The sequence below is a fragment of the Equus przewalskii genome, chromosome 10 (genome assembly GCF_037783145.1).
Source record: "Equus przewalskii isolate Varuska chromosome 10, EquPr2, whole genome shotgun sequence".
Lineage (NCBI taxonomy): Eukaryota > Metazoa > Chordata > Mammalia > Perissodactyla > Equidae > Equus > Equus przewalskii.
The window spans coordinates 59,247,050-59,272,239 of NC_091840.1; the positions used below are offsets into that span (position 1 = coordinate 59,247,050).

General features: G+C 60.0%; 1 protein-coding gene across 2 annotated transcripts; it reads left to right on the forward strand.

Annotated features, from left to right (window-relative positions):
- The first annotated feature begins 484 nt into the window (after positions 1-484).
- On the forward strand, positions 485-25,190 carry GRAP (GRB2 related adaptor protein). 2 transcript variants are annotated; one of them, XM_070563584.1, is made up of 5 exons: positions 485-668; positions 7,935-8,032; positions 12,323-12,445; positions 21,533-21,701; positions 23,769-25,190. In XM_070563584.1, exons 1-5 carry the CDS (start codon positions 591-593, stop codon positions 23,952-23,954), a joined length of 654 nt encoding a protein of 217 aa, XP_070419685.1. In that variant the 5' UTR covers positions 485-590; the 3' UTR covers positions 23,955-25,190. The 2 variants fall into 2 exon arrangements, with proteins under 2 accessions (XP_070419685.1, XP_070419684.1); XM_070563583.1 differs by lacking the exon at positions 21,533-21,701 and having other exon boundaries at positions 488-668.

Consider the following 25,190-nt stretch of genomic DNA (forward strand, 5'->3'; position numbering starts at 1 on the left):
AGGAGAGCACTGGCAGAGGGATGCGGGGGAGCGAATGGAAAGTGTGGTGTGTCCCCCCTGCCATGGCTGGAGGCCAGCGTCTGTTTAGAGAGAAGAGGAGTGACAAAGGCTGAGTCTGGAGAGGTGCGTGCTGGGGGGTGGGGGGCACTTTGAATGCCAGGCAAGGAGTGCGGGGCTGACGTAGCAGACACTGCGGGCTCATGCCAGGCATCGGAGCTTGGCGAACGTGGAGGGCAGATGGGCAAATTGGTGGGGGTGGCTGGGACCACGGGATACAATGCCTGAGCTGGCAGGATGGCTTTGAGCTCTCCTTCTCTGGAAAGCTCAGTTTTATGATCTATAACCTGGGTGCAAGAGGGGGACCCACTCCCAGGGCTGCCCAGGGACTCCCCCAAGGCGGTACCTGGGCCTGGGGCCTGAGGTAGGGGCTGGGCCGCCCCTGTCCTGTGACATGTCTCTGCTTCCTCTTCCTCCCCCGCGTCAGCTGCAGTTTCACTCTCAGCTTCCAAAGAACAAACAGACTCTCAGAGCAGAGGAAGCAGGAAGCGCGGCTGCTCTGAGCCCAGCTGCCAGGGCGCTGGGACGGCAGGATGGAGTCCGTGGCCCTATACAGCTTCCAGGCCACAGAGAGCGATGAGCTGGCCTTCAACAAGGGGGACACACTCAAGGTAGGGTGGCCAGAGGGAGCTGAGTTGGCCCCACATGGGCTGGGGGAGGGTTAAGAACCAGGGGCCCGGGACAGCCCCCCAAACAGAGTCCAGTCGCTGGAGCAGGACAGGCCCAGCATCTCCAGTTATTGGCTATGTGATTCTGGACAAGCCACCTCTTCCCTTCAAGCCTCAGTCTCCCCGTCTAGGAAACGGGGAGATGGTTAATGATCCCTCCTTTGGGACTGCCGTGAGGACTCAAGGAGACATGAGCATAGTGCCTGGCAGGAGCTGGTTCGACACCGAGTCTTCTAGGGAAGAATTTGAAAACACAGTTGGGGAGACAGAAAGAGAAAGGAAGACAGGGAGGACGGGAGGGAGACAAAAGGTCTTAGGAAAGAATCAAGTATATACACTAACCTACTGGGGCTAAAATAATTGTGATTTAAGTGGGAAGAATGAGCTTCCCAGCAGTGTGGAGAAAATGGAAAGTAGTCATGCTATAGCTCATTTCTTCTTGTCTGGGCCCTTTTGATGGACATCAAGCCTTCCAAGGCAGTCCAGGCAGAGGAGTTTGTGGGCTCTCTCTCTGGAAATGTTCTTGCTTACAAGTTTGTATAGGAAAGCAGAGCTCAGGGCCAGATTCAGGAGTGGCCACGCCAAGACTTAGGCATTGGAGCCGCCACTAACTCCTGCAAAGGAAGCCACTGCCCCCTCAGGCCCCAGTCTCCACGCCAGAGCAGTGGGCCTCAGACTGGCTGTCCCTCCACTCTGAGCCCTGAGCCCTGCGCTTGGCCCCGAGCTTCAAGCACAGGAAGGGACAGAAGCTCCCGTTTGCTGACACCCTGATTCAGCCAGGGCCCGAGCTCAGCAATGCACCAACATCCCATTGAAGCTGCCAAGATGGGGAGGACGAGTGCCCTCATTTCACAGGTGACTAAACTGAGGCACAGGGAGGTGACAGACTTGCTTGGTACAAGAACAAATTTGAACCTAAGTCCTTTGACTCTGGAACCTGCGTTCTGTCCCCCATGGGGCTGAACAGGCTGGGCTGGGGAGGGGAGGGTTGGCGTTCCCCGAGAGGAACCACGGCCAGTGAGGAGCTCCCCACTTCTCCATGCCAGGCTGCTAGCACCTGGGTCCCCTGGAGCTGCCGGCTGGGCCCCAGGGACATGTGGCAGCTGGGGACGGGGCAGGCTCAGCACCAGCTCTGTCTAGCCAGGGCGTGATCCTCTCTGTGGGACCCAGGTCTGCTTTAGAGGCCTTGTTTACCAATCTGAGAGCAGTTTGGGGTCCCTAGACCCAGATTTGAGGCATGGGAGGGAGGGGGACAGTGTGGAACTAGGAATGGGCGGGCAGTGGGCTCTAGCTGAGGCTCAGAAGGGTCGGCCAGGAGAAGACAGGGTGGGTCAGTGGGGGCCCCAAGGCAACCGTCGTGAAGACCATGACATCCCACTTCCCCCCCAGACCTCTGTGCACACCTGCCCCCGAGATTAGTCAAGTTTCCCACTAACCTCTGCTAAAGCCTTGGCCAACTCCTGGGGTGTTTCTTCAAACGGAGGTGCGGGCTGCTAAGGAAGGAGTGAGCTCACACGGGCCTCATCCTCAGGGCTGAGGACACAGCAGTGAACAAACAGCCCTGCCCTCCTGGAGCTCACGTTCCAGAGATAAGTGACGTCAGGAGGTAATAAACTGAAGAAATCAACACAGGGAGATGGATGCAGAGCGATGGCAGAGGGAGGACGCAGTGGAACAGCTTTGGGTGGGGTCAGGGGTCTCTCAAAAGAGGTGACAGCTGAGCTGAGACTGAAGGATGAGTGGGAACCAGCCATGCAAAGAGCCGGGGGAAGAGAGCACCAGACTGGGGAAACAGCTGCTGCAGAGGCCCTGGGACAAGACCATATTAGTATGTTCAAAGAGTTGAAAGAGAGGCCTGTGGCTGAAGAGCCGTGAGCGAGAAGAAGGGGGTAAGGATGAAGCTGGGAGGTAGGCGGGAGTCAGGACCTGTGATGGATTTCATTCTAGATGTGAGTTGTGTTCACGGAAGGGTTTCCAGCAGGGAGAGGATTTGATCAGATTTGTTTTGAAAAGATAACAGAGGGAAGAGGAATGGAAGCAGAGAGGGGCTATTGCTATCTACTAGGTAGAAAGAATGTGGCTTAAACTAAGAAAAAATACACAACAAAAATGTCAAAATATTAACGTCCTTGATATGTAAAGAGCTCTTATAAATCAACAAGAAAATCACAAACAGCATAATAAAAAAATAGGCAAAGGATATGAACAGGAAAATTGCCAAAGAAGCAATGCAAGCAAGTGCCCAATTTCACCAATAACAAAAGATTTGCAACTTGAAGCAACTAACTATTTTCCATTTGCCAGATCAGCAAAATTTTATTGTAAAAAGAATCTCCTAAATTGTTGAGGGTGTGGGAAAATATGCACTTTTACAGGTGTGTGGTGGACAGGTAAAGTGACATAGTCGTTTTGAAGGGCTTTAAAAATATCCATGCCCTGCGACCCAGAAATTCATCCTCTGGGAAACTGAGATGTAATCAGAGATGTTTGTGCGTTCCTCCATGAAGGGCCCAGGGAGCATGCAGTGTGGCCCGGTCCTGGTCTAGGCACTGGCGACTCAGCAGGGAGAAAACAGACACAGTCTCTGCTCATGAGCTGCTATGCTCGTGGCAGATATGGGCCACAAACCAGATGAATAAGTAAAATACAGGGCTTGTCAAGTGGAGACAGCGCAGCATGGAGAAGAATGAAGCAGGCGAGGGGTGGGTTGTGAGAGATGGCTGGGGAGGGGCTGCAATGCTGTAGAGTCGACCTCGACTGCCAGAGCAGTGATGGTACAAAATACTATAGAGCTCTAAAAACGCTATTTGGGGAGGGTATTTAATGACACAAAAATGCTCATGATGCAATGTTAAGTGGCAAAAAAGCAGAATACAAACATATGTCCAGTCAACTCCACACAGATGATCAAAGATTAATTGTGTGAAGGGAAAACTGACATTCACGCACTGGATTTGTGCCTAGAAAACAGACTAGGGGGCTGGCCCGATGGCGCAGTGGTTGAGTTCGTGTGCTCTGTGTAGGTGGTTTGGGGTTCACAGGTTAGGATCCCAGGTGTGGACCTACACACCGCTCATCAAGCCATGCTGTGGCGGCGTCCCACATATAAAATGGAGCAAGAGGGGCACAGATGTGAGCTCAGGGACAAAGTTCCTCACCAAAAACCCACAAGAGAACAGACTAGGAAGAATGTCCTGAGAAGCTAGCAGCTGTTGGTTCTGGGCGGCAGCCCCTGAGCGATTGGTTTTCTTCTTACTCTTGCCACACTTCCTCGATGTTCTCCAACCAGCAAGTGCTCCTTGCAGGACTGGACTCACGGCGGGGCCCTTACTCTCACAGTTGTGCAGGTGCAGGGTCAAAGCTTGCCTTTATTTCAGATTTTCATGGATTTTTTTGCATTAATTTTTATTTTTATTTATTTATTTACTTTTGCTGAGGAAGATTGGCCCTGAGCTAACATCTGTGCCAATCTTCCTCTATTTTGTATATGGGACGCCGCCACAGCATGGCTGACGAGAGGTGTAAGTCTGCGCTGGAGATCTGAATCTGCGAACCTGGGCCACTGAAGCAGAGCGCACCAAACTTAACCATGACGCCATGGGGCTGGCCCCTGCATTAATTTTTAAATAGACTTTATTTCTTAGAACAGTTTAGATTTACAGAAAAATCCAGAAGATGGTGCAGAGGGGTTCTCATCTGCCTGCACACAGCTCTCCCTGTTGGTAACATGTTACATTATTAGCATGGTGCGTTTGTTACATTAATGGATCAATACTGATACATTATTATTAAGTAATGACCATATCCAGAGTTTTTGCATTAATTTTGATTTTTTAACACACTGCCTGAAAATACTATTTACCTTGATTCCCGAGTTCTTTGCAGCTCCCTTAAATTTTGTGCCTGAGGCACCTCACCCGCCTCATGCTAGCCTGGGACCCACTTTCTATAACCGTAAAAACGCGGCTGTGGTCCCCTCGTCCTCTCCCAGCCAGGTCTGCAGTGCGTGGGGCTGGTGGCCGGCTCTTTCTGGCAGGGCTGGGTGGGGCCGAGCCCCATGGCCTGTGCACTCAGTCGTCCCACGAGCGTTTCCTGAGCACCCTCTGTGCACCAGACCTGGGCCCAGCAGCGCCCCCAGCCAGACAGATCCCGGCTGCAGGGAGGAGCAGACCACAGGGAGCAAAGCTCAGCTCTGGGCTTAGATGACAGCTCCGCGGCCCCGGGACCCACTCTGGACAAACTATCTCAAATGTCACTTCCCTGGAACAGAGCCCCTGTCCCTAACAGGCCAGGCATTTTTGGGTGCACAGTATCCCACAGCTCCCAGCTGGAGGAGGGATGTGGGGGGTGGCTTCACCCCATCTCTCCATGGACAGCTTGGCCCCCAAGACCCAGACTCAGGGAGCTCACGGCCTCCATGGAATCTGCACGGGGAGGCTGACGGCACCTCAGACCCAACACAGCCACCCTTGAACTCACCTTACCTGCTCCCCAAAGCCATTCCCTTGGCAGCTGATGGCTACCAGCCCGCCAGCACTCAGGCCCAAACCCTGCGTCTGAGTTTTCTCGGCCGCTCCCCATCCGTCTCCCGTGCAGCCTGTCGCTGAATGCTGTCAGTGACTCTGCCAAAACCTACCCTGAATCTGATAGCTTCTCGGCGCTCCCCAGTCCAGGCCTCGATCATCATTCATCTGGGCTGGTGCAGCAGCTTCTCCCTTGGCCACCCCCCCCCCACCCCCCCGCTCCCGCTCCTAGCCCAGGCCCCACACAGCAGCCGTAACTCAGAGCCTGACCCCCTCCCAATGACCTTGCAATGGCTTGTCTTGGTTTTTAAAATAAAATCTGAACTGCTTCCTACCCTGGTGTACAAGACCTACGTTCTCTTGCCCACCCACCTCTCCCCGCTCTTCTCTCAACGCTGCCCCTCCCACCTCAGCTCCAGACACACTGGCCTCCTTTCTGTTCCAGGGACAGAGCTTGCTCCCACCTCAGGACCTTTGCACTGGCTGTTCCTTCTGCCTTGGACACTGTTCCCCACATCCTCTTACATCTGGTTCCTTCCTGTAATTCAGGCCTCAACTTACATGTCACCTCAGCAAGGCCTTTCTTGACCATCCCATCTGCCCTCTGTTAGTCCCTCTGCCTCCAACCAGACATCCTCCATCCATGTCTTCCTGACGTATGTTTTTTAGAGCATTTACCACTACGTTAAATTACCCGATTTACTTGATTCCTTCTGTGTCGCTTGCCTGCCTCTGCCCATGGAATGTAAGCTCCTCATCCCTGCTGTCTTGCAGGGCTCAGCATGTGCCTCACAAGCAGGCGATCAGGAATAGCCGCTGAGCAAGTGCCCCGGCCAGGGGACAGCGGGCAGGACGGCGGCCTGGGGAGGGCAGGGCAGGGGCGGGCGCGGGGCGAGCCCCACAGGGAGGAGCAGGTCTCCCTTCTCTGTGGGGCCGCTGTGTCTCAGAGGGCCTGCAGCTTGTGGGCAATGCTCACAGGCAGAATTCAGCTAATGTCACCATGGAGAACACTTCTGGGTCCTCAGAGTGGAGAGGACAGGAGCACAAACCAAACCAGAATGAAACAAAAGAGGGATTTGATCCAATATCTTACATCCACGCGTGCACACAGGACTTAGTTCACAAGACTCTGCCACGTCCAGTGCGGGCTGTCACACGGACGAGGGAGGTGAGGCCAAGACTGCAGAGAGTCAGAGGCAGACAGTGTCCAGAGCCCAGGCCCCAGGCGTCGTCCCCGACTCGCGGCATGGCCGGCGGCCCACAGGCCCCCACTGTCTCACTCAGTCGGGGGACTTGTTTTGTTTTGTTTTGTTTTCGGCAAAAGTTTTCCTGAGTCAGCCACCTGCTTCCGTCTGTCCCTGGGCTGCTGACCTTGCCTGGGCGACAGGGGCAGGAAGGAAGGGGCTCAGCGGGGCCTGGCGGACAGCCGGGGGTGCCCGCCTGCGAGTGCGGGGCCTGGCCTGGGCCTTGGGTGCGCGCCCGGCTCCTCCTGGCCAAGTCGGGCTGGCCGTGCTGCCACCCTTGCGCTGGCCTGCCCGGCCCTGCTCCTCAGCCCAGCCTGGGCTGCTGCTCCGCGCCCACCATTTTCTCTCAACAGATGTCCCCACTAGGATCGACTGATGATGAGAGCTGCTCAGGACTGACGGAGAGATGCCCCCTGGGCCTGGGTCCAGAAGCAAAGTGGGAGGTGGGGTGGGGTGAAAACTGATGGGCAGGCTCCCCCTGGACCAGCTGAGCCAAGACCCCGGGCCCCAGAGTCCCAGCTCACTGCATGGCTCCACCCCACCCCTGCTGTGCGGCCGTGTTCCCTTCCCCTCGCTGGGCCTCAGTTTCCTCATCCGTGAAACAGCCTCTGGTGATGTGGACCACAAGGGTTGTCTGAGAACCGGGTGACACACAGAAAGCATGCCCAGGGAAAGGAGGAGGGAGCCCCAAGCTTCGTGCTGTACCTACTCCCCAGGCCTGGCCGGCCCCTCCTGCCGCTTGGGTGCTCACCCGCAGCACCCCCGCCGCCACCCCCACCCCCGCTCTTGCTGTTTCAGTTCCTCTCGGCCCACCTGTGGGCTGCAGGGTCCACGCCACGGACAGGGAGCCATGTGACCTCAGCAGGCTAGGCCTTGGCCTCATCTCCCTTACTTGCTCCTGGCGCCTGAACCCTCCCCCACTGAATTGTCACCCGAGCTCAGACTATAAGGGCAATTTAAGTGCAAGTGGCCCCGGTGACCGCCACTAGGCACTGAGCTCAGGCTGGGGCTCCCTGACCTTCCTGGGGACCTCAGACCTTCACCCATGGCTCAGGGCATGGCACGCAAATGCTGTGGGTCCCCCACACTCCAGGGCAAGGCTCAGGAACCGAGGCCCCCCCAGATCTGTCCCCCAAACCCCATGGTCTGCTGGGGTCTGAAGCTCAACCCACCACCAAAACCTCCTCTGGTTCCCTGACTGTCCCACCTGGGGAGGCTATGACCCTCCTGGGGACAGGCGGCCCTGGGGCCAGGGAATGAGCAGGCCTATGGAATCAGACACAACTCCTGCGACCTTGGACAGGTCCCAAGCCCGCTTCTGTGAAATGGGCCCCAGGGCTGCAACGGGCGGAACCCGCCCAGGGCCTTCAAGCAGCAGGCCCTCAGCAGGTGACAATTGCCCCTCCTTGGTGACTGAGTGGCCATGTCTCTTCTGCCCGCAGATCCTGAACATGGAAGACGACCAGAACTGGTACAAGGCCGAGCTCCGGGGCGCAGAGGGCTTCATCCCCAAGAACTACATCCGCGTCAAGCCCCACCCGTGAGTGGCTGCCACCCCAGCCCTGCGTCCTCAAGGCATCCCCTCCCCAGCCTCCATCTGTCTGGGGCCCCCAGTCTCTTCCCCAAGGGGGAGCAGGTGACAGAGATGTGAGGACATGTCCAAAGTGGTGGCAGAACCAGGGCCAGCCCAGGCCACAACACTGAGGACCTGGAACACCAGAGAACATCCAGGAGAGCCCAGGGGGGGACAGGCCCTGAGCTCTTAGCTGGCTGGGCCATGGGCTACTGTGCGGCCTCAGGCAGGTCCCTGTTCTCCCTGTTCCTCAGTTTCCCTATTTGTAATACAAGGAGGGCAGAAGCTCCAATCTGTGGAGGGTTCTAGAACTTTCTCTAAGAGGCTGGCTCAGCCCTCTGCAAGGGTGGGAAGTGAGCGGGGCGATGGAGGGGTGGAGGGGTGGGCAGGAAGCAGACCCTGTGGGCCCTGTCTTTGGAGAATGGGAGAGAGCTGGACATTGGCCAAGCAGAGTCTGGGGCTAGGGCAGAGCAGGAGTTGTGTGTGGGCCCCAGGTACCCTGTGGAGCCCCGGTAAGGCTCTCAGCAGGTGGTGTCCGATGCTGCTGCCTGGCAGTGGCCAGGGCAGGGCCCAGCCCCGGAATAGGCCTCAGAGGCCAAGAAGCTCTGAAAAACCAATTGGATATTCTTGAGATGATGGCTGAGGCAGGCCCAGAATATAGCTGCTTACTCAGTCATTCACAAACACTAGTCACAACCCCTGGGGGCCCAGCCTGGGTGATGCTGGAGACATATGAGGAGATATTGGGGTTAGAGTGGCCCCATCCTGTAGGAGAGACAGGACACAAAGTACGACGGGGGCCGGACCAGTGGTGGAGTGGTTAAGTGTGCACATTCCACTTCTCGGCGGCCCAGGGTTTGCGGTTCAGATCCCGGGTGTGGACATGGCACCTCTTGGCTAAAAGCCATACTGTGGTAGGCGTCCCACATATAAAGTAGAGGAAGATGGGCACAGATGTTAGCTCAGGGCCAGTCTTCCTCAGCAAAAAGAGGAGGATTGGCAGCAGTTAGCTCAGGGCTAATCTTCCTCAAAATAAAATAAATAAATAAATAAATAAATAAAAGAAAGTACGACACGGGGAGATAGTCAGCACTGAGATAACTAACCAGGGAAGGCTTTTCAGAAGAGGTGGCAATGAGTGAGGTTTTGAAGGATGTGTAGGAGTTAGCTAAACAGAAAAAGAGAAAGGCATTCCTGGGAGAGGAGACAAGGAGAGCAATGAGGGAGAACTCATGGCAGTGGGACTGGCAGGAGGGCCTCAAATGCCAGGCCCAGGGTGGTGGGAGTCACGGAGGTATTTGAGCAGAGGATGTAGACGCAGGTGACAGGGCCAGGCAGACTGGGAGCCGTCACGTGTGTGCGGCTGTGGGGTGGAAGGGGAGGGAGGTTGAGGGCCAGGGTGGGGCCTGGTAGGTATTTCCTCTTTATCTGTCTTCGAGTTATTTCCAATGCTGCCACCGCCTCCGGCTTCCTGTGCTGAGAAAGGCCCCGTCCCACCCAGGTCCCCAGCCACTCTGCCTGGGCTCCGGGTGCCCCTAGCCTCCCCCACAAAGGCTACAGCCCTGGGTTCCAGGCCCCACAGTGTCCCTCCAGCTGTGTGACGTTGGGCAGGTGTTTGCCCCCTCTGGCCTTACAATTATTCTCTTAGTAAAGTGGGGGCATAAGGAGAGAGACAGAGAGAACCCAGCCTAGGGCCACGAGGCAGGGCCGGGTGCCCCAGGCATCTAAAAGCCCACAGAGGACATGGGCAGGAGCGACCACTGTGGGCGCCCGGTCGGGAGGGTCCAGGTGGAGGAAACGGCCTGGTGGGGGCTGGGAGGCCAAGCGGGGTCTCTGTGTGCTCAGCACCAGGCGGCCTGCTGCGCGATGCCAGGCCTGAGGCAAGGCCCTGCCAGGGCAGTGGGGACCTAGCGAGGGCTCAAGCCTCTGATGCCCCTGGGTCCCTGGGGTCAGCTCTGCGCAGAGCAGGAGTGGGGGTCAGGCCCCCAACCCCACCGCCTGAGGCCACGCCCAGTGAGCTTTTTGCAAGCCTCAGGCTGCCCACCCTGAGACCTGAGACTGCAGGCACTCCGCTCGGCTGCCCGCTGGCCAGGGTGGGACCGGCACTCAGGCAGGCCAGGGGGTGCCGGCCACGTGGCCCCAGCGGTGAGGGCAGGCTCCTCAGGAGGGCTGGTCGCTGGGCCTGCGAGCTGTGGTGGGGGCTGCGGGGGAGCAGAGGCAGGCTCCAGGGAGCACCATGTGGGAGGCCCTTGGTCCGCCACCTGCAGGCGCCAGCGCCCCTCGCCCTGGGCCTGTGCTCGTCCGGTCCCACGGACGAGGAGAAGAGGCCTGGGGAGGCCGAGTGGCTTGTCCAGCCTCCCCCGCTGCAAGAGGCCGGCGGGGTTTGCAGGGCGCTGAGGGCCTCGGGCTGGGCTCCCAGGAGGGGCGGCTGAGCGTGAGAGCTGGGCAGAGTCTGACCAGACTTGCCCTGCAACCTTGTGGGGATCCCTGCCCCTCCTTGGGCCTCAGTGTCCACATCAGCAGCGTGGGGCCCATGCGAAGTGGCCAGGAGTGAGTGCTGCTGGTGTCGCCGCATGCGGCTGTCCTTTCAGCTCCCTGGGGCGAGCCCTGCCGTCCCCCCCTGGGGGCTGGGCCGGCCTCCCCGGAGGGCGCAGTTGCAGCACCCTTTGAGGGCGACAGCCGCCCACACACTGACGCCTCCTGTGGGGTTTTGTGGGTTCTTTGGAGACACCCGGGCCCTCAGGAAACCCCCGCTCTGGGCCCCTGGGCCCCAGCTCCTGCGGCACAGTACCTGCACCTGTGTCCTGCCGGACCTTGTGGCTGGAGGAGCTCTCTGCCCCGGGCCCCAGCTCCCAGCCCAGCCTCTGGCCTGGAGCCCTCCCAAAGCCCCCAGAGGGCTGCCGTGAGCCCCCATACGCAGCAGCCCCCTTCACCGCCTCCCCTCCCAGGGAGCCCACCAGTTTGGGGGCAGCAGGGGACTAGAACCTCACTTCTGGGGCGTGGGCCCCTGAGAAGCAGTGCCTGAGACAGGGTACGAGGACGAAGTGGAGCTGGGCAGGGAAGAGCCAGCAAGGGGTGTGGGGTCCACACAGCTACTGCCTGTGGCTGCTGCCTGTGCCCGCTGGAGCTCAATGGGGCTGGGGAGGCCGGGAGACAGAGCAGGTGCCCAGTGTGCCCACGGGGCGGGGAGCGGGGTGTCTATCCACCTGCTCCCCTCAGTCATCACTCGAGAAGCTTCCAGGGGCTCAGCCCACCCTGCACACAGGCCAAGGATGTCAGTTGCCAGAAAAAAGCATGTTGTTATCTGTGGAGCGAGAGTGGGGATACGGGCAGGACACCACCGGCATCTGCCACTGCACCTGACGCTGTATGCTCCGGGCCGGGGGCTCGTCCACATCCTGAGACAACAGGAAAAGTCCCACCTCACTTCCGCCCTCGGCGCCAAGCTCAGACTCAGGAAGCTCTCGCGGAGGGAGAGAAGGGGAAAGTTACGGGGACACAGAGGCTCTGACCCCCCCCTCGGAGTGGTGGAGCCAAAGCTGGGCTAAGGCACAGGGCCAGGAAGCCAGTCAGAGAGCACCTGGCCCCTCCGGGGTGGGCGAGGCCCCAAGAGGCCAGGGCTGCCTGGAGCCACGCAGCAAGATGGGCAGGGCTGGGAGAGAAGCTGGGCCCAGCCTTTCACCCCCGGGCCCTGGGGCCGGAGGGCTTGGGGGAATCTTGCAAGACTCGAGGCATCTCCCAGGCACCTTCTGTATGCCCAGTTCTGTTTGGTCAGCGGGAAAAGGACTTGTACCTGTGAGAAAAAGTCTAGGAGTCCCCAGTCTGTGCATCTGTGAAATGGGGACAGGGAGAGTCTTTCTCACCAGATCAAAGCTGCTATTGTTTTTGACATCCATTTTTATATTTTTTGACTTTTAAGAATCTACCACCTAAAACGGCAAAGCTCACCTGAGGCTAGCTGAGTGGAGGTTCACTGGGGTTGATTTTTCTCTTTTGATAAAGGTCTGTGTTTGCCTGGCATGGTGGGAAAGGCTGGGGCTTCAAAATGCTGGGATTGGGTCCCAGCTCCTGCCTGCCATAGCGTGTGACCTTGAGCCTGTGGCTTTGCCTCTCTGTGCCTCAGGCTCTCCATCTCTAAAATGGGCGCAGTCACAATCCTGCGTCCTGGGACTGCTGTGAGGAGCCGCGCTGCTGAGTGCCTGGCGCCTGGTGGGGTGGCCCAGCCTCCCCCTGTCTTCACCGGCCCTCTCTCTGCAGGTGGTACTCGGGCAGGATTTCCCGGCAGCTGGCTGAAGAGATTCTGATGAAGCGGAACCACCTGGGAGCCTTCCTGATCCGGGAGAGCGAGAGTTCCCCAGGGGAGTTCTCCGTGTCCGTGAAGTGAGTTCTGACCCATGAGGGTGTGCAGAGGAGGGTGGGAAGGGAGGCAGTGGCTGAGCTGGGCCTGGGAGCGCAGGACAGGGGGGCAGAGGGGGCTGCAGGGAACGGCATCCTTGGAGGAGGGGCAGCTGGAGCCAATGCCTGGAAGCAGATGACCTGCTGGGGGTCGGTGAGTGACATGCACCCCAGGGTGTGGCCCAGAGCAGGGGTTGTGCCTGGAAAGCAGGCTCAGGACAACTGCAAGGCCTGGAGTGCCAGGCTGAAGGGTCTGGATGTTACTCCATGAGCAGTAAGGGTCCACCCAAGACTTGTCATGAGGAGGAAGGATGCCAGCAGCTGGTGCGGTGGGACAGACGGGGGGGCAGGAAAGCACCGGGGCCCAGGGCAGACGTCCAGGTTGTGCTCCGGACAGGGTCCCACTATCTGGTGACACAGTTGCAAGCATGGACCTGGGGTCAGCTGCTTGGCTTTAGATTCTGGCTCTGCCACCTCCCGGCTGTGTGACCTTGGGCAAGTCACTGTGGCTGTTTGTTCACACGTAAAATGAGCTGCTGCAGGGCAGAAAGGAGTTGATGACCCAGAGCGACTAGAACAGGGCCTGGTGCTGGAGTGGGTGGCTGTGACGGGAGTGCCAGCTTTGTCATGGGGCCGCTCTGCAGGCATGGCGTGGCAGCCTCCGGGCCGTGCCGAACCCAATCCCAAAGGCCACCCCCGGGGCAACTGAGGAATCTGGATGGAAGGTTGGGGCACGGGGTGGGGGTGGGGGGAGGGCAAAGTGGTCAGGGCCTGGCTGGTCTCTGTCCTTCCTGCTCCCGGGGCAAAAACAGAGGGATCCGGACGCATGAATTCAAGGATGTTCATTGAGCTACATGCCACGTGCCCAGCTATTCTGGGGATTTGGGAAAGGACAGGGGAAAAGCGGCTGCCCTGGTGGCTTTATGTCTTCATGGGGGAGACAGACAGCAAACAAGGCCACAAATACAGCAGGAGCCAAGGTGTCAGCGATGGCCTTCTGAGGAGGTGGCGTCTGACCTAAGATCTGAGCCCGGAAGTGGAGACCACCTGGGGCCCCGGGAATGAGGACCTGCCAGGAGAGACTTCCAGGCAGAGGGACTGGTGAATGCAGAGGCCCCGAGGTGGGAACGTGCCTGGGTGTGTCAGAGCCCACAGGGCGGCGCATTGCTGGGGTAGAGTGAGCAAGGCCGGGGCGGTGGGGGGGTGGGTACAGTCAAAGAGACGGGGGCCAGATCACAGGGTCTGACAGACCCTGACAAGGAGGCTGGGTTTTCTCTCGGCGACAGGGAGCCATGGAAGGTCTCGGGCGGGGGAAATGTGATTGGCTTCCAGGTTTCAGCTGATCACTCTGGCTGCTGTGAGGAGGAGGGACAGAGGGATAAGCAGGAGCCCTGGGAGGTGAGAGAGGAGCCAGGCAGGAGGTGGTGGCATCTGGGACTGTGGTGGGGGCCTGAGGGGACAAGTGGCCATGTCCGGGAGGTGGCATGGATCTGTGAGGTGGGGACCACTGGCAATGCCAACTCTCAGGGTTGCTGTGGGCGCTGGGCATGGAGCCTGCACAGAGGAGGCACTCACTGCACCAGCTCTCGCTGTCACTAAGACAGTCCTGGGGGACAGCTGCCCGCGGAGGGAGGAGCGGGAGGTGGCAAGGCACGGGCAGCGGGGCTTCTGGGAGGCAGTGGCCGCTCTGCGTGTACCTCTGTGCGACGCCCCTTTTCCTGCCACTGGGTTGATTCACAGGCAGTGGTCCGACAATTCCCCGAAGGACGAACAAACACAAGACGCTGCTGCTGGTTGGCGCTGGGGCTGGGTGTGAGGAGGCACAGTGGGTGGGGCGCTGGGGTCAGGGGATCCCAAAGAAGCAGAGGGTGGCTCGGTGTCCTCGCGCGACTCCAAGCAGGCTGGGCCACGGTGGCCCGCGAGAGGGCCCCCTGCAGAGATGTACCTGGGGTTGACACCTTCCAGGTGGCCTCAGGCCTGCGGTGGCTGTGAGCCCTGTGACGCAGGCATTGCTCGTGGGTCCGTATCTAAAGAGCTCTTGGTTGAGTGTGATCAGCATGGGCATTGGAGCCCTGCGAGGTGGTGATCTCCCCGTCTGGGCCCGGAGGCATCCACGCAGGGAGGACCTGCACAGTCAGGAAGGCTACTGGGGGTTAAAATGATCCATCGTGAGGGGTCTCAGCACTCATCTTGACCCCCCTAAGCTGTGTCACCAGCCATCGCTTTTTTCACTTCCCTTTTCCCCTGAGAACAGCTGGCTACCCCAAGGGCAGGAATGGCTCTTGCCCTCTCTGAGCTTATTTCCCTATCTTAAAAACGGGAAGGCTGTCAGTGTGTGTGTGGGTGGGGGGCCGGGGGGAAGTGTACTGTGTCTTGGCCCTGACACCCCTAGGATGGTGGTGGGCACCTGGAGCCGCCTCCCCTCGCTCACCTCCCCACCCCCAAGGCCCAGCCCCGACTTCCCACCGGGCTCCCTGAAAAGCAGGAAATGGCAGTTTTCCAAGCGCTGGCTTCCAGGGACCTGGTCACCTCCTGGGAGTGACGCCTCCAGAGTGGCTTCTGGAACCAGCCCCAAAGCCCGAGTCACCCAGCAAAGCAGGGGCTCAGGGGACTCCCTGAGGCCACTTCTGGAGCCTGAGCTGAGCGGGAGGCGGTGGCTCCCCCCGGAAACCCCCTCTCCCAGGGGCTCGCCGGCCGAGCCTCCACCAGCGCCTGGTGCACTGCCCTCTCCTGGCGGCTTCTGTAAGCGCAGCCCGCCGCTCGTGCGCAGGCGCAGACCTGAACGCCTCAGCCTGCCGCGGCAGGACAGACAGGGCTCAAACCCAGGACGAGGTGGGGAAGTAGACACGGCGGGCCCGGGGGGCCTTCACGGTGGATGAATGAATGAATAAGGGAGATTCAGTGATAGCAGGCACATTCCACATGGTGAAGGAGGTGACATCTGAGCTGGGCCCTGAAGCAGGAGTTGGAGTTTGGTGCACAAAGAACAAAGAGGGTCTACCAGGCACAGCGAGGAGCACGTGCAAAGAGCTGGGGTGCGATTGGACAGCAACAAGTTGTCTGACCAGGTGGAGAGATGGGCAGTACCAGGAGCAGTTCTTGAGCAGGGGGCCAGCACCGATATTGACCTGGGAGGAGTCTGGGAGGGTCCCTCAGAGAAATCCCGGCGAGTGCCTCCAGCGCCACCCCTAAGGCGTCCTGGCCGAGTCCCCCAGGCTGGAATGGGCGGGAGCTCCGTGGCTCCGCTGGCTGTGGTTTGTGCACGCACCACCAGGTGGCGACCTTTGCCGTCGGGTTCGTCCAGCTGGGCTGGGGCTCTGGGGTCCTGCTCCCGCTCTGGGGTCCCTGTCTCCCATGGGGACCTTTCAGTGGCCCTTGGAGGACCACCGGGCAGGGATCAGAGTAGAAACTGAGACGTAGAGGGCGTGTGTGGCTAGGAGTGTGGGCTTTTGAGCAAGAATCTCAGCTCTGATGCCTACTAGCTGTGTGACCCTGGGCAAGTTACCCTCTGAGCCTCAGTTTCCCCATCTGTAAAATGAACACCTATGTAAAGTGCTTAGTGTGATGCCCAGCACATAGTAAGTGCTCCAAAATGCCAGTTATAGTAATTATCGTTATATTAACCCTCCAGGGGCCACAGAGTGCTTCCTGGCCCCTGCCCCTGGCATGCAGGGCTATTGGAGAAGGGGCAGGGGCCTGGGGAGGTGGGGACCCAGTTCTCGTCCTGGCTTGTCTCTGGACCTGCTGTTTTACATCAGGCAGGTCCTGGGTCTCTTCTGGCATAATGTCCTCATCTACGACGTGGAGATAGTCACCCCAGACCTTAGCAAGCCCAGTGACCTGATGACCACCCAGAAAAGTGACAGCTGAGTCAATTCGTGTGTGAGAGCTTCTGCCCTCGCTGGCTTGGCTCCTGGGGACTCTGACCCCACTATGCGGGGCATCTCCCGCACGCACACGCCAAGCCCCATAAAGCTGTCAGAGGTGGGGTTAATGGGCCTGTGGGGCCTCATGGAGTGATAGTGGCCACGGCCGGCTGCCCTTTACAAGTTTACAAAGGGCTGTCTGCCTCCACCTCCAGGAGTACGTCTGAGCTGGCGGCCAGCAGGCCAGGGGCCACGGCCGGGGCGCCATGCCTGGGCTGTGTAACTTTTGCCCCACGCTCCAATTCAGGCTGCTGTGGATTCCTCTGTCATAAGTGACGGTTTATTCCCAAGTGAGCTGTTTCACTTCCTTCCAACCCAGAGGTGCCCTGGGGGTCAATGCACATCTGTTTGCTGTGCCTCTCTGTTCATTGAGCGCCTTCTGTGTGCCAGGCCGTGTTCCAGGTGCTTGGCAATCAGCCATGAACAAAATAGGGCAAGGTTCCCTGTCGTTTAGGTACTCATGTTCTACTGGGGTGACAGACAATAAGTGATTAGTAAATTATATAAAATCTTGGAAGATGATAAAGGTTCTTGGGAAAATAAAGCAGGAAAGAAGATTTATGCATGCAAAGACAGGGAGGAAGTGATCCCCAGAAACCCAGTCTGCAGGTAAGGAAACTGAAGCTCAGAGAGGTGCAGTAACTTGCAAGGAACAGCAAAGCTGGGGCCCACTGGCCCTCTGTGTCCTGACAGACCCCGTCTACCTTTCCACCCACCCTCCCTGAGACCCAAAGACCCAGCAGGAGTCTGTCTCCACTGGCCCCTCCTGAGGTCAGTTTGATTTGATGTCTTGTCTCCTGTGGTACAGGTGTCGCACCGCCCCCCCTCTTCACAGATGGGGACACGGAGGCTAGAGAAGGGCCATGTGTAGTGGAGACCACCCAGTGGGCAGTTAGCACCCAGGCCTCTGCCCAGGGGGTCCGCAGGCCCTGGCTGGGGCAGTCCTGGGCTTCTGAACTCACCCCAGCCTTGTTTATCCTCCCTGGGCTGCCACTGTCACCTGTGCTGTTGCCGTTGCCAAGCCAGAAGAACCTGCCAGGCAAGACCGGCTGCTGCCCGGTCAGGCCCACTTGGTCCTCGGGCTTTCCAGACAGCCCCGGGCCGGCTGGCCCCTCAGCTCCCTGGTAGGTGGGTATGGGGGTCACACACAGAGACAGACACAGCCACAGCTGTTGAGAGAGGGACACACACATACAGACACTCTCACAGAGCAGGGAGAGTGACACACGCACACACCCAGACACGATGGAGACAGACACCTGACACACACACAGGCCAGGACACACGCGCACAAGCCCCGGACACTGCCCACTGTCATGGACCAGCTCCAGGTGCCCCCTCTTCCGGCGGTGCCCGGGCTCCGACCCCTCCGGGCTGCCCTTCCCTCCTCCGGCTCAGGAGGGCTCACCAGCAGGGCTGTCGGCACTCAAGTCGTCCCTCCCAGGTCAGGGGTCATCGGGACTCGGACTCGGTTCCCTCTATGTGCCCTGCAGCTCCTCTGGGCCTGGGGGTGGGGGTCGAGGTCTGGAGAGTCCATGGAGGGCAACCTCTGGTCTAAGGGGTCCTTGGACACCTCAGGGTGCACCCAGGCCTTGAAGGTTGGCTAAGGCCAAGACAAGGGCCCGGGGAGGCTGGAGACAGGCTGGCCTGAGGACAGAGACCCTGCCCCAGATGCCGAGGCCTTGGGCCGTCAGAAGGAGAGGGCCCTGCCTGGCCTCAGGCAGCTGCGGTCACAGGTCAGGCCAGGGGCCGGTGCAGCAGGAGGCGCCTCGCCGGGCCTCGGGGGCAGCAGCGGCTTTGCCAGCCCCTCTCCTCTCTGGGCCCCACTCTCCGACCAGGTGGGAGAGGGGACAAGACCTACCATTTACTGAGCACCTACTGTGTGCCACGCACAGGCTAGGGCTGGAAAATACGAGCTTCCCAGGTTTGAGAATTCTCAAATTCTTGGGTTGGAAGGTTCTAGAATTCCTGGGTCCTTGTCTCTTTGCCACATCTCATCTCTCACCTGCGGTTCCCCACTCCCTGACCCTCCTATACGATCAGGAAATGCTTTGTTCTAGATGACTTTCCAGGTCACTGAAGATAAGCTTCAGACACCAAGATGTTCAAAGTTCTGGTCATTTGGGGTTGAAATCTTTTCCAACCCACCACACCTGTGTGTGCCCCTGACCCAGAGGAGAGGGGACGCCTGAGCCCCAGACTCCTCCTTGGGGCCAGCACTGAGGCAGGGCGTTTGCCTCTGCTCTGAGTGGCCCAGATGTGGCATCGTTGGGGTCCCTGACCCCTGGCTTCTCTCCTGCCCAGTCATTGGTCACCTCACTCTGCTGCCTGGGTGCCACAGCCAAGTCCAGGGGCTGCGGAAGCCCCCAGCTCACTGGGATGGGGCCCCAGGGAGTCACTGGGCTCAGAGGCTGCCTCGAGGGAAGTGCGCAGCCTCGGGAGCCTGCAGCAGACAGGGTGGAGGTGCCGTTCGCCCGCCTGCCCTCCTTCCGCCCCGGGAACACAGACACGCATGTCCCCTGGACGACGGCATGAACGGCTTAGTCACCTGGGAACACGCCTGCTGACGGCCCATGGGTGGCTTTGCCTCGGGTTCAGGGATCACTGCTCCCGTTGGTCGCAGGGCCTCGGGCGTTTCTGTCCTCTGTCCTCGTGAGGAGCCGGCTCCCTTTGAGCGAGCTGCCCAGAGCTGGGGGCACCCTAGAGAGGACATGGGCTTGTTTCAGGGGCAGGACCCCTGGAGGGCTGGCCTCGCAGCTCAGAGCTGACTGGAGAGGTTTCAGAAATCAGGCACCTGCCAAGCACTTAAGCCTTGGGCTGTCACGCTCCATTCCCCGAGTCCAGCCTCTCCCACTGGGCTACGCCCTCTGGGCCACTCCTGCCTCCCTTCCTTTCAGGGTCTAGCATGGGAGCCATTATGAGTAGCAGGTTACAAGAAGGCTGTGCAAGGGGCTGAGGTACCCAAGGAGATGCCTGACTTTGACTGAGCGGGTCTGAGGCAGCTCTCAGAGTTCGGGCCATTTTATCTGGGCCTTGAAGCATGAGTAGGAGTTTGACTTGAGAAGAATTTGGAGGAAATAGTGTATGCAAAAGCCTGGAGGTGTGTTTGAAGGTGGAGAGAGAAGCTCTGGTGGTTCAGAGCCCTTGACTCAGGGAGGGTCCGGGGGTCCCACTGTGCCTCCCCCAAACACACACACAGACTGGAGGGCGTTTATCTTGGACAACTCTTTATCTGAAACGTTCAACAAAGCAGCATGCCGGCCCCAGGGCTGACAGGTGGAGGGAGTGAGCCCCAGGCAGGGACGGGCACTGCCTCCTGTTCGGGCCCTGGAAGAACTTGGACTGTGAGTCTGCAGGAGCTCAGGAAGCGGGTGCACCCGGCTTGTGAACGCACTGCGTCCAGAATCGTGTAAAGAGATTTAAATTTAGGACCAGGAGGTGTTTTTCCTTTGTGCTATCAAGTCTCCAGACCAGTGTGTGGTTCCCATTTAGTCCCAAACCAAATGAGAATACAGCCTGTGCTCAGGAGGCTGAGGAGGCCTCTCCCTCCCAGTGGCCATCCTGTGCCCCCAGCGCCCGCACCTGGCCACGCCCACAAGTCCGCAGGGTTTCCTGGATCTCAGCTCAGCCGGCCGGGTTCCTAAACTGGCTTGTTCCTGACGGGGAGCTGGAGCTGTTCTGTGTCGGGCCACCAGCCCAGCGAGGCCTCCCTCACCTCACCCACGGGGAGAGCAACAGTGTCCCTTCGACCCCAGCCCCGGGCAGGTGAGGACACTGAGGCCCCAAGAGGGGAGCCGGGGTGTAAGTCCAGGTGGGCTGACTGTGGAGCTGGGAAGGGTGGCTGCGATGTGGCCAAGCACGGAGGAGGAGGGACGGAGGGCCTCCTGGGGGTCTCAACCCGGGGACGACACGGTGGAGTGGGACTGGACAGGGATGACAGGATCTGGGACACTGTCAGTGTCACAGTTGGAATCGTTATTGCTATTTTCATACAATGATCACCAATCGGGAAGCACGTCAGAGTGACACCTGACATGGAGGAGCGCAGACGTGGCCCCAGCTCCAGCCTGTATTGCTGTGTGACTCTGGGCAGGTCATGGCTGCACTTGGGGCCTCAGTTTCCTCACTCTACAAAGGGCCCTGTGCCAGGGAGGGGAATCACGATGGTTTGCGCTGCCCCTTGTCCTGGCCCATGCCCGCTCCACCTCCAGCCCCAGTCCTGCATGGCCTGTCCCGGTTTGGGACATGCCGCGTGTGGGAAGGAGCCGCGCAGGTCACTCTGCTCAGTCCCAGCCAGAACAGGCCCTGCCCCGTTGGCCTGTTTTGGAGAGGCAGGCTATCTCCTCAGCGGGGCTAGAAGGCGTGTGGGAGGATTTGGTGGTAGTGGGTCGGAAGACTGGGCAAAGGCTGGGAGATGGGAAGGAACGGGGCTCGTTGACTGCATCAGAGAGCACATGAAGGCAATGAGGCTGGACATGTAATCAGAGCCAGATCTTGAGTCTGAGGTGTTAAGATTTTATCCTGAGGGGAATGGGGAGCCATAGAAGGTTCTTGAGGTGGGGGCAGGTGTGGATGGGGAGGATGTGAAGCATCCAACATGCCTGAGCTCCTCTCACAGTGGCAGGCTTTGGCCTGAGTCAGGATGCTCTTAGGACTCACTCCTCAAAGGCCTGCAAGGGCCAGGAGGGGCCAGGGCAGGGAGAAGAACGTCAAGGCTGAGGGGGGTGTTGAAGAGCGCAGAAGCTGTCTGATTGCCTCTCTCAGAGGAACCCATTTAACATTGCTGATAAACCATAGTCAGCATTTTCTGAGCATTTACCCAGAAGGGAGCTGTTATTACAAGGAAACTAAGGTTCAGAGAAGTTAAATGATTTGCCTAAGGTCACACAGCCAGAAAGTGGCTTGGTCCAGGGCCCACACCCTGCACCCCATACTCCACTCCCAGGCTGGCCTCACCAGGTCTTATGTGGAGCGGGGTCAGTGGACCTGGGGACTGTCCTCCGCCACCGGCACCTTCTCCTGACTCCAGGTCTCACCAGGGGAGAGAAAGGCCTGGTTCCAGGGGGTGAGCAGGGAGGCCCGGGGCTGTGCCGGGCGGGGCTTGGCCACTGGGGCCGTCTGAGGTGGCCGTGGTCCTCTCCCCTAGCTACGGGGACCAGGTGCAGCACTTCAAGGTGCTGCGCGAGGCCTCGGGGAAGTACTTCCTGTGGGAGGAGAAGTTCAACTCCCTGAATGAGCTGGTGGACTTCTACCGCACCACCACCATCGCCAAGAAGCGGCAGGTCTTCCTGCGGGACGAGGAGCCCCTGCTCAAGGTAGGTGGCCGGGAGGCGGGAGGCGGGGCAGGCCGGCCGCATCGGCCTCTGAGCCGCCTCTGTCTTCAGGGGCCAGGACACCCGGTGGGACCGGGTCCCCCACCCTCCGCCAGCAGCCCCGTGTCGCAGGAGGAGGGGTCCGGCCCACGTGCAAAGTTCTATTCTGGTGGCGCTGCAGTGAGGCCACCAGGGTAGGAAAGGAGAAGAGGGAAAGGAAAGGAAGGAACAGAGTGGAAGTTCCATGGGGCAAACCACGTCTGGCTTGTCCCCAGCTCCTAGAGCAGTGCACGGCACACAGTAGGTGCTTAATAAGTGTCTGTTGAATGAAAGAAGGTGCTGACACCTGCTGAGCCTACTGAATGCCCTGCACTGAGCTGGAGCCTCGTCGTCCCCATTGTACAGGTGAGGAGACAGGCTCAGAGGGTGGTGACGTGACTCAGCCAGGACCACCCATGAGAAGCTGGCCTTGGGTGGAGTGTGGGGCAGCGTGAGTGTTCGTGGGCGAGGGCCTGGCCGGGCGCAGGGTGTGTGGGGGTCCGGCCGGCCCTCATCCTCACAATAACAGCAATTTGCCAGCCAGCCCTTTCATCAAGGGGCCCCGAGGACAGCTCTCACTCTCATTAGGCTGACGACACCAGCCAACGGGGTTATTAGCCCCGACATGCTGTTTGCCTCAGGTCGGCAAGGCCTGGGGCTGGAGGTCAGGACCCTGGGAGAACCCAGTCGAACTTGGGCTCTGCAGAGGGTGTGGGGGGGCACCGCCATGGCCAAGGCCAGGGTGGGGGCTGAGGGACTGCTGCAAAGAAGCTCCAGCCTGCCCTGTTCCTAGACCCCGCCCCCTCACCATGCACGACGTTAGGGCCAGTTCACCCTTCAGCTGGGCCTCAGTTTCCCCTGTGTCCAATAAGATGAGCCCTGGGATATTACATGCTAAGAGAGTCAGACAGTGCCTCGGGAGACCCCACTGGTGCACCCTCTGTCCCCCAGGACACTCCACCTCCTCAGCCCGACCCTGGGGGCCAGGTCAGCTGTGAGCTCTCAGTCTTAGGGACTCTCCCCGCCTGGGCCTCCATCTCCCAGACCTCTATCCAGTCCCCTCACTGCCTGGGCCGGCTCTGCCCTTGGAGAGCGTGAGGGAGCCAGGATGGAGCTGGGGGGCCACCTGAAGGCCCCCGTACCCACCGCCTCGCCCTGGCTTGGGCCCTGGGGTTGCCCACCCTGTGGGCAACTCCAAAGCTGCCTCAGTCCCCTGGGACCCATGCCGCCTCCTCCTTCCTGAGCCGAGAACCGCTAATTATAGCCTGCCCGATCCTATCGCCGTGCTGGATAAGATTCCACAGGCTCAGAGCAGAGATCCTGGTGGGACAGGCAGGGCCAGGGCGCTGGGCGTAACCGTCACGGTGCCGGGCTGATGTGCCTGCAGAGAGCTCTGGTCCAGCTGCCTTTCACAGGTGGGGAAACCGAGTCCCACGAAGGGCAGGGACTTACCCAAGGTCATCTTGGGGCATAGACAGGACTGGAACCTAGGCCTGAGAGCTGGGAGCAGCTCAAAGTGACAATCTCTCCCTCAAAGCTGGGCCAAGGGCAACAGCAGTAAACTCTGCTCTTAGCTACACCTCACTTTACAGTTTATAAGGCCCCTTCCTGTGGTTCCAGGGCCTGGAGTCAAAAGTTACCACAGCTGCTAGAGCCAGGGAAATGAGACCCCAAAAAGGGGCAAGGACCTAACCAAAGTCCTGCACTGAGGACCAGGACGCAGGTCCCCTGACCGGCCAGGCCTGTGGTCCCAGCGGCCGCCAGGACAGTCGTGTTGCTCTGTGTAGATGCAGTGTCCGTGCGCAGACCCGCAGGGGGCGGGCGCAGGAGGGCCGTGTGTGTGTGTGGGGGGGGGGGGGGGGGCGGGGTGGTGGTGGCCGTCTGTCCAAACTTGGAGGCAAAGGCACTTCAGCCCCAGTTCAGCCCGGAGGACTCTGCCCTCCCCACCTGCGGGACCCCTCCTCTGTGGGCCCTCCGGGTGAGCGGGTGCGGGGCTCCTGGGGCCCGCACTGACCGCTCCCTCCCCTGCAGCCGCCCCGGGCCTGCTTTGCCCAGGCCCAGTTTGACTTCTCGGCCCAGGACCCTTCACAGCTCAGCTTCCGCCGCGGCGACATCATCGAGGTCCTGGAGGGCATGGACCCGCACTGGTGGCGGGGCCGGTTCTGCGGGCGTGTGGGCTTCTTCCCGCGGAGCTACGTCCAGCCGGTGCACCTGTGACCAAGCGGGGCCGTGGGGCAGAGCCGGCAGACCCTCCATCCCCCCGACACTGAGGTCGAGAGAGAGGACGTGGACACCCCCTCCCCGGGTCCCACAGGGTGAGCCGAGGGCCTTGGACTGGAACGTGGGCCTCCTAACTGCCACCTCCCGCCACTTCACCAATTGGGACAGACTACAGCGCCTAGCATCACCCGGTGTTCAGGGGCCCACCGGGCACCGGGAGCTCCCAGGACTTCCTGCCGGCCTCTTCCCATTGGCCACCTGCTGTGTGACGTCCTAGGGCGGGCCCCAGAGCCCCGCCCACTCCCGCCATGATGGACCCATCCTCAGGGAGGGTTGAGGACTCCTAGGTCCACCCATTGCAGGCCCAACCTAAGGAACCCTGGGCTTGGTGGGTGGGTTCACCTGGGGCAGACTATCCCCTGGGCCTGCCTGCCCCTCCCGTAGAAGGCCCCTCAGGTATTGGAGAGGTGGCTTAGTCGTAAGGTCAGGCAAGGGCACTGCCCCCCTGTTGACCTGGACTGGCCAGACAGACTCCAAGTGGAGATTGCACAGCGACTTGGCCTCCATCTGGGCATCCAGCCCCCCCCCACCCCCCCCAGTGCAGACATTTGGGCGGGGGCTGGAGGCCCTGAGGACGGGCAGTGGCGAAAGGAAGGGAGGCAGCTGCTGCTCTCCCGGCGGCCGGAGCAAGGCACAGGCTCTGAGGGGCAGGCCCTGGACGCAGCCCCCTGGAGACTCCACTCTTGTTCCACCAGCTCTTGTTCCACCCAGACCAGGGCCCAGGGGAGCTTGGGGGAACTCCAGGCCAGCTAGGAAGTTGGGGCCAGAGCTGGACTTTGAGGTCCAGCGGCATCCAGAATGGGGCGAGCAGTCTAGCGAGGCCCCAGCTTGAGGAGGGGCAGGGCATCCCCATGGGATGTGCGGCCAGCAGGGGATACTGAGCAACACCTGCCTGGAGCCTGGGCACCTTTGGGAGCAGGAGTAGTAAGGGCTTTGAATGCCAGGCTGATGGCGGAGGGGGTGGGGGGCAGGGAGGGAGGGGAGGGGCTCCTGTGGCATCTGGCAGCAGGTGGGACAGGGATCCCAGCGAGGAGGCGGCTGCAGGCCCCATCGTGGGCACAGGAGGCTCTCCCTCTGCCCGGGCTGGCCCGAGACCCTTCGAGCCCTGAGCTCTGGCAGGTTGTCCGCCCCTGACCTGGGCCTGAGTACTCAAAATAAAAACGGTAAAACGAC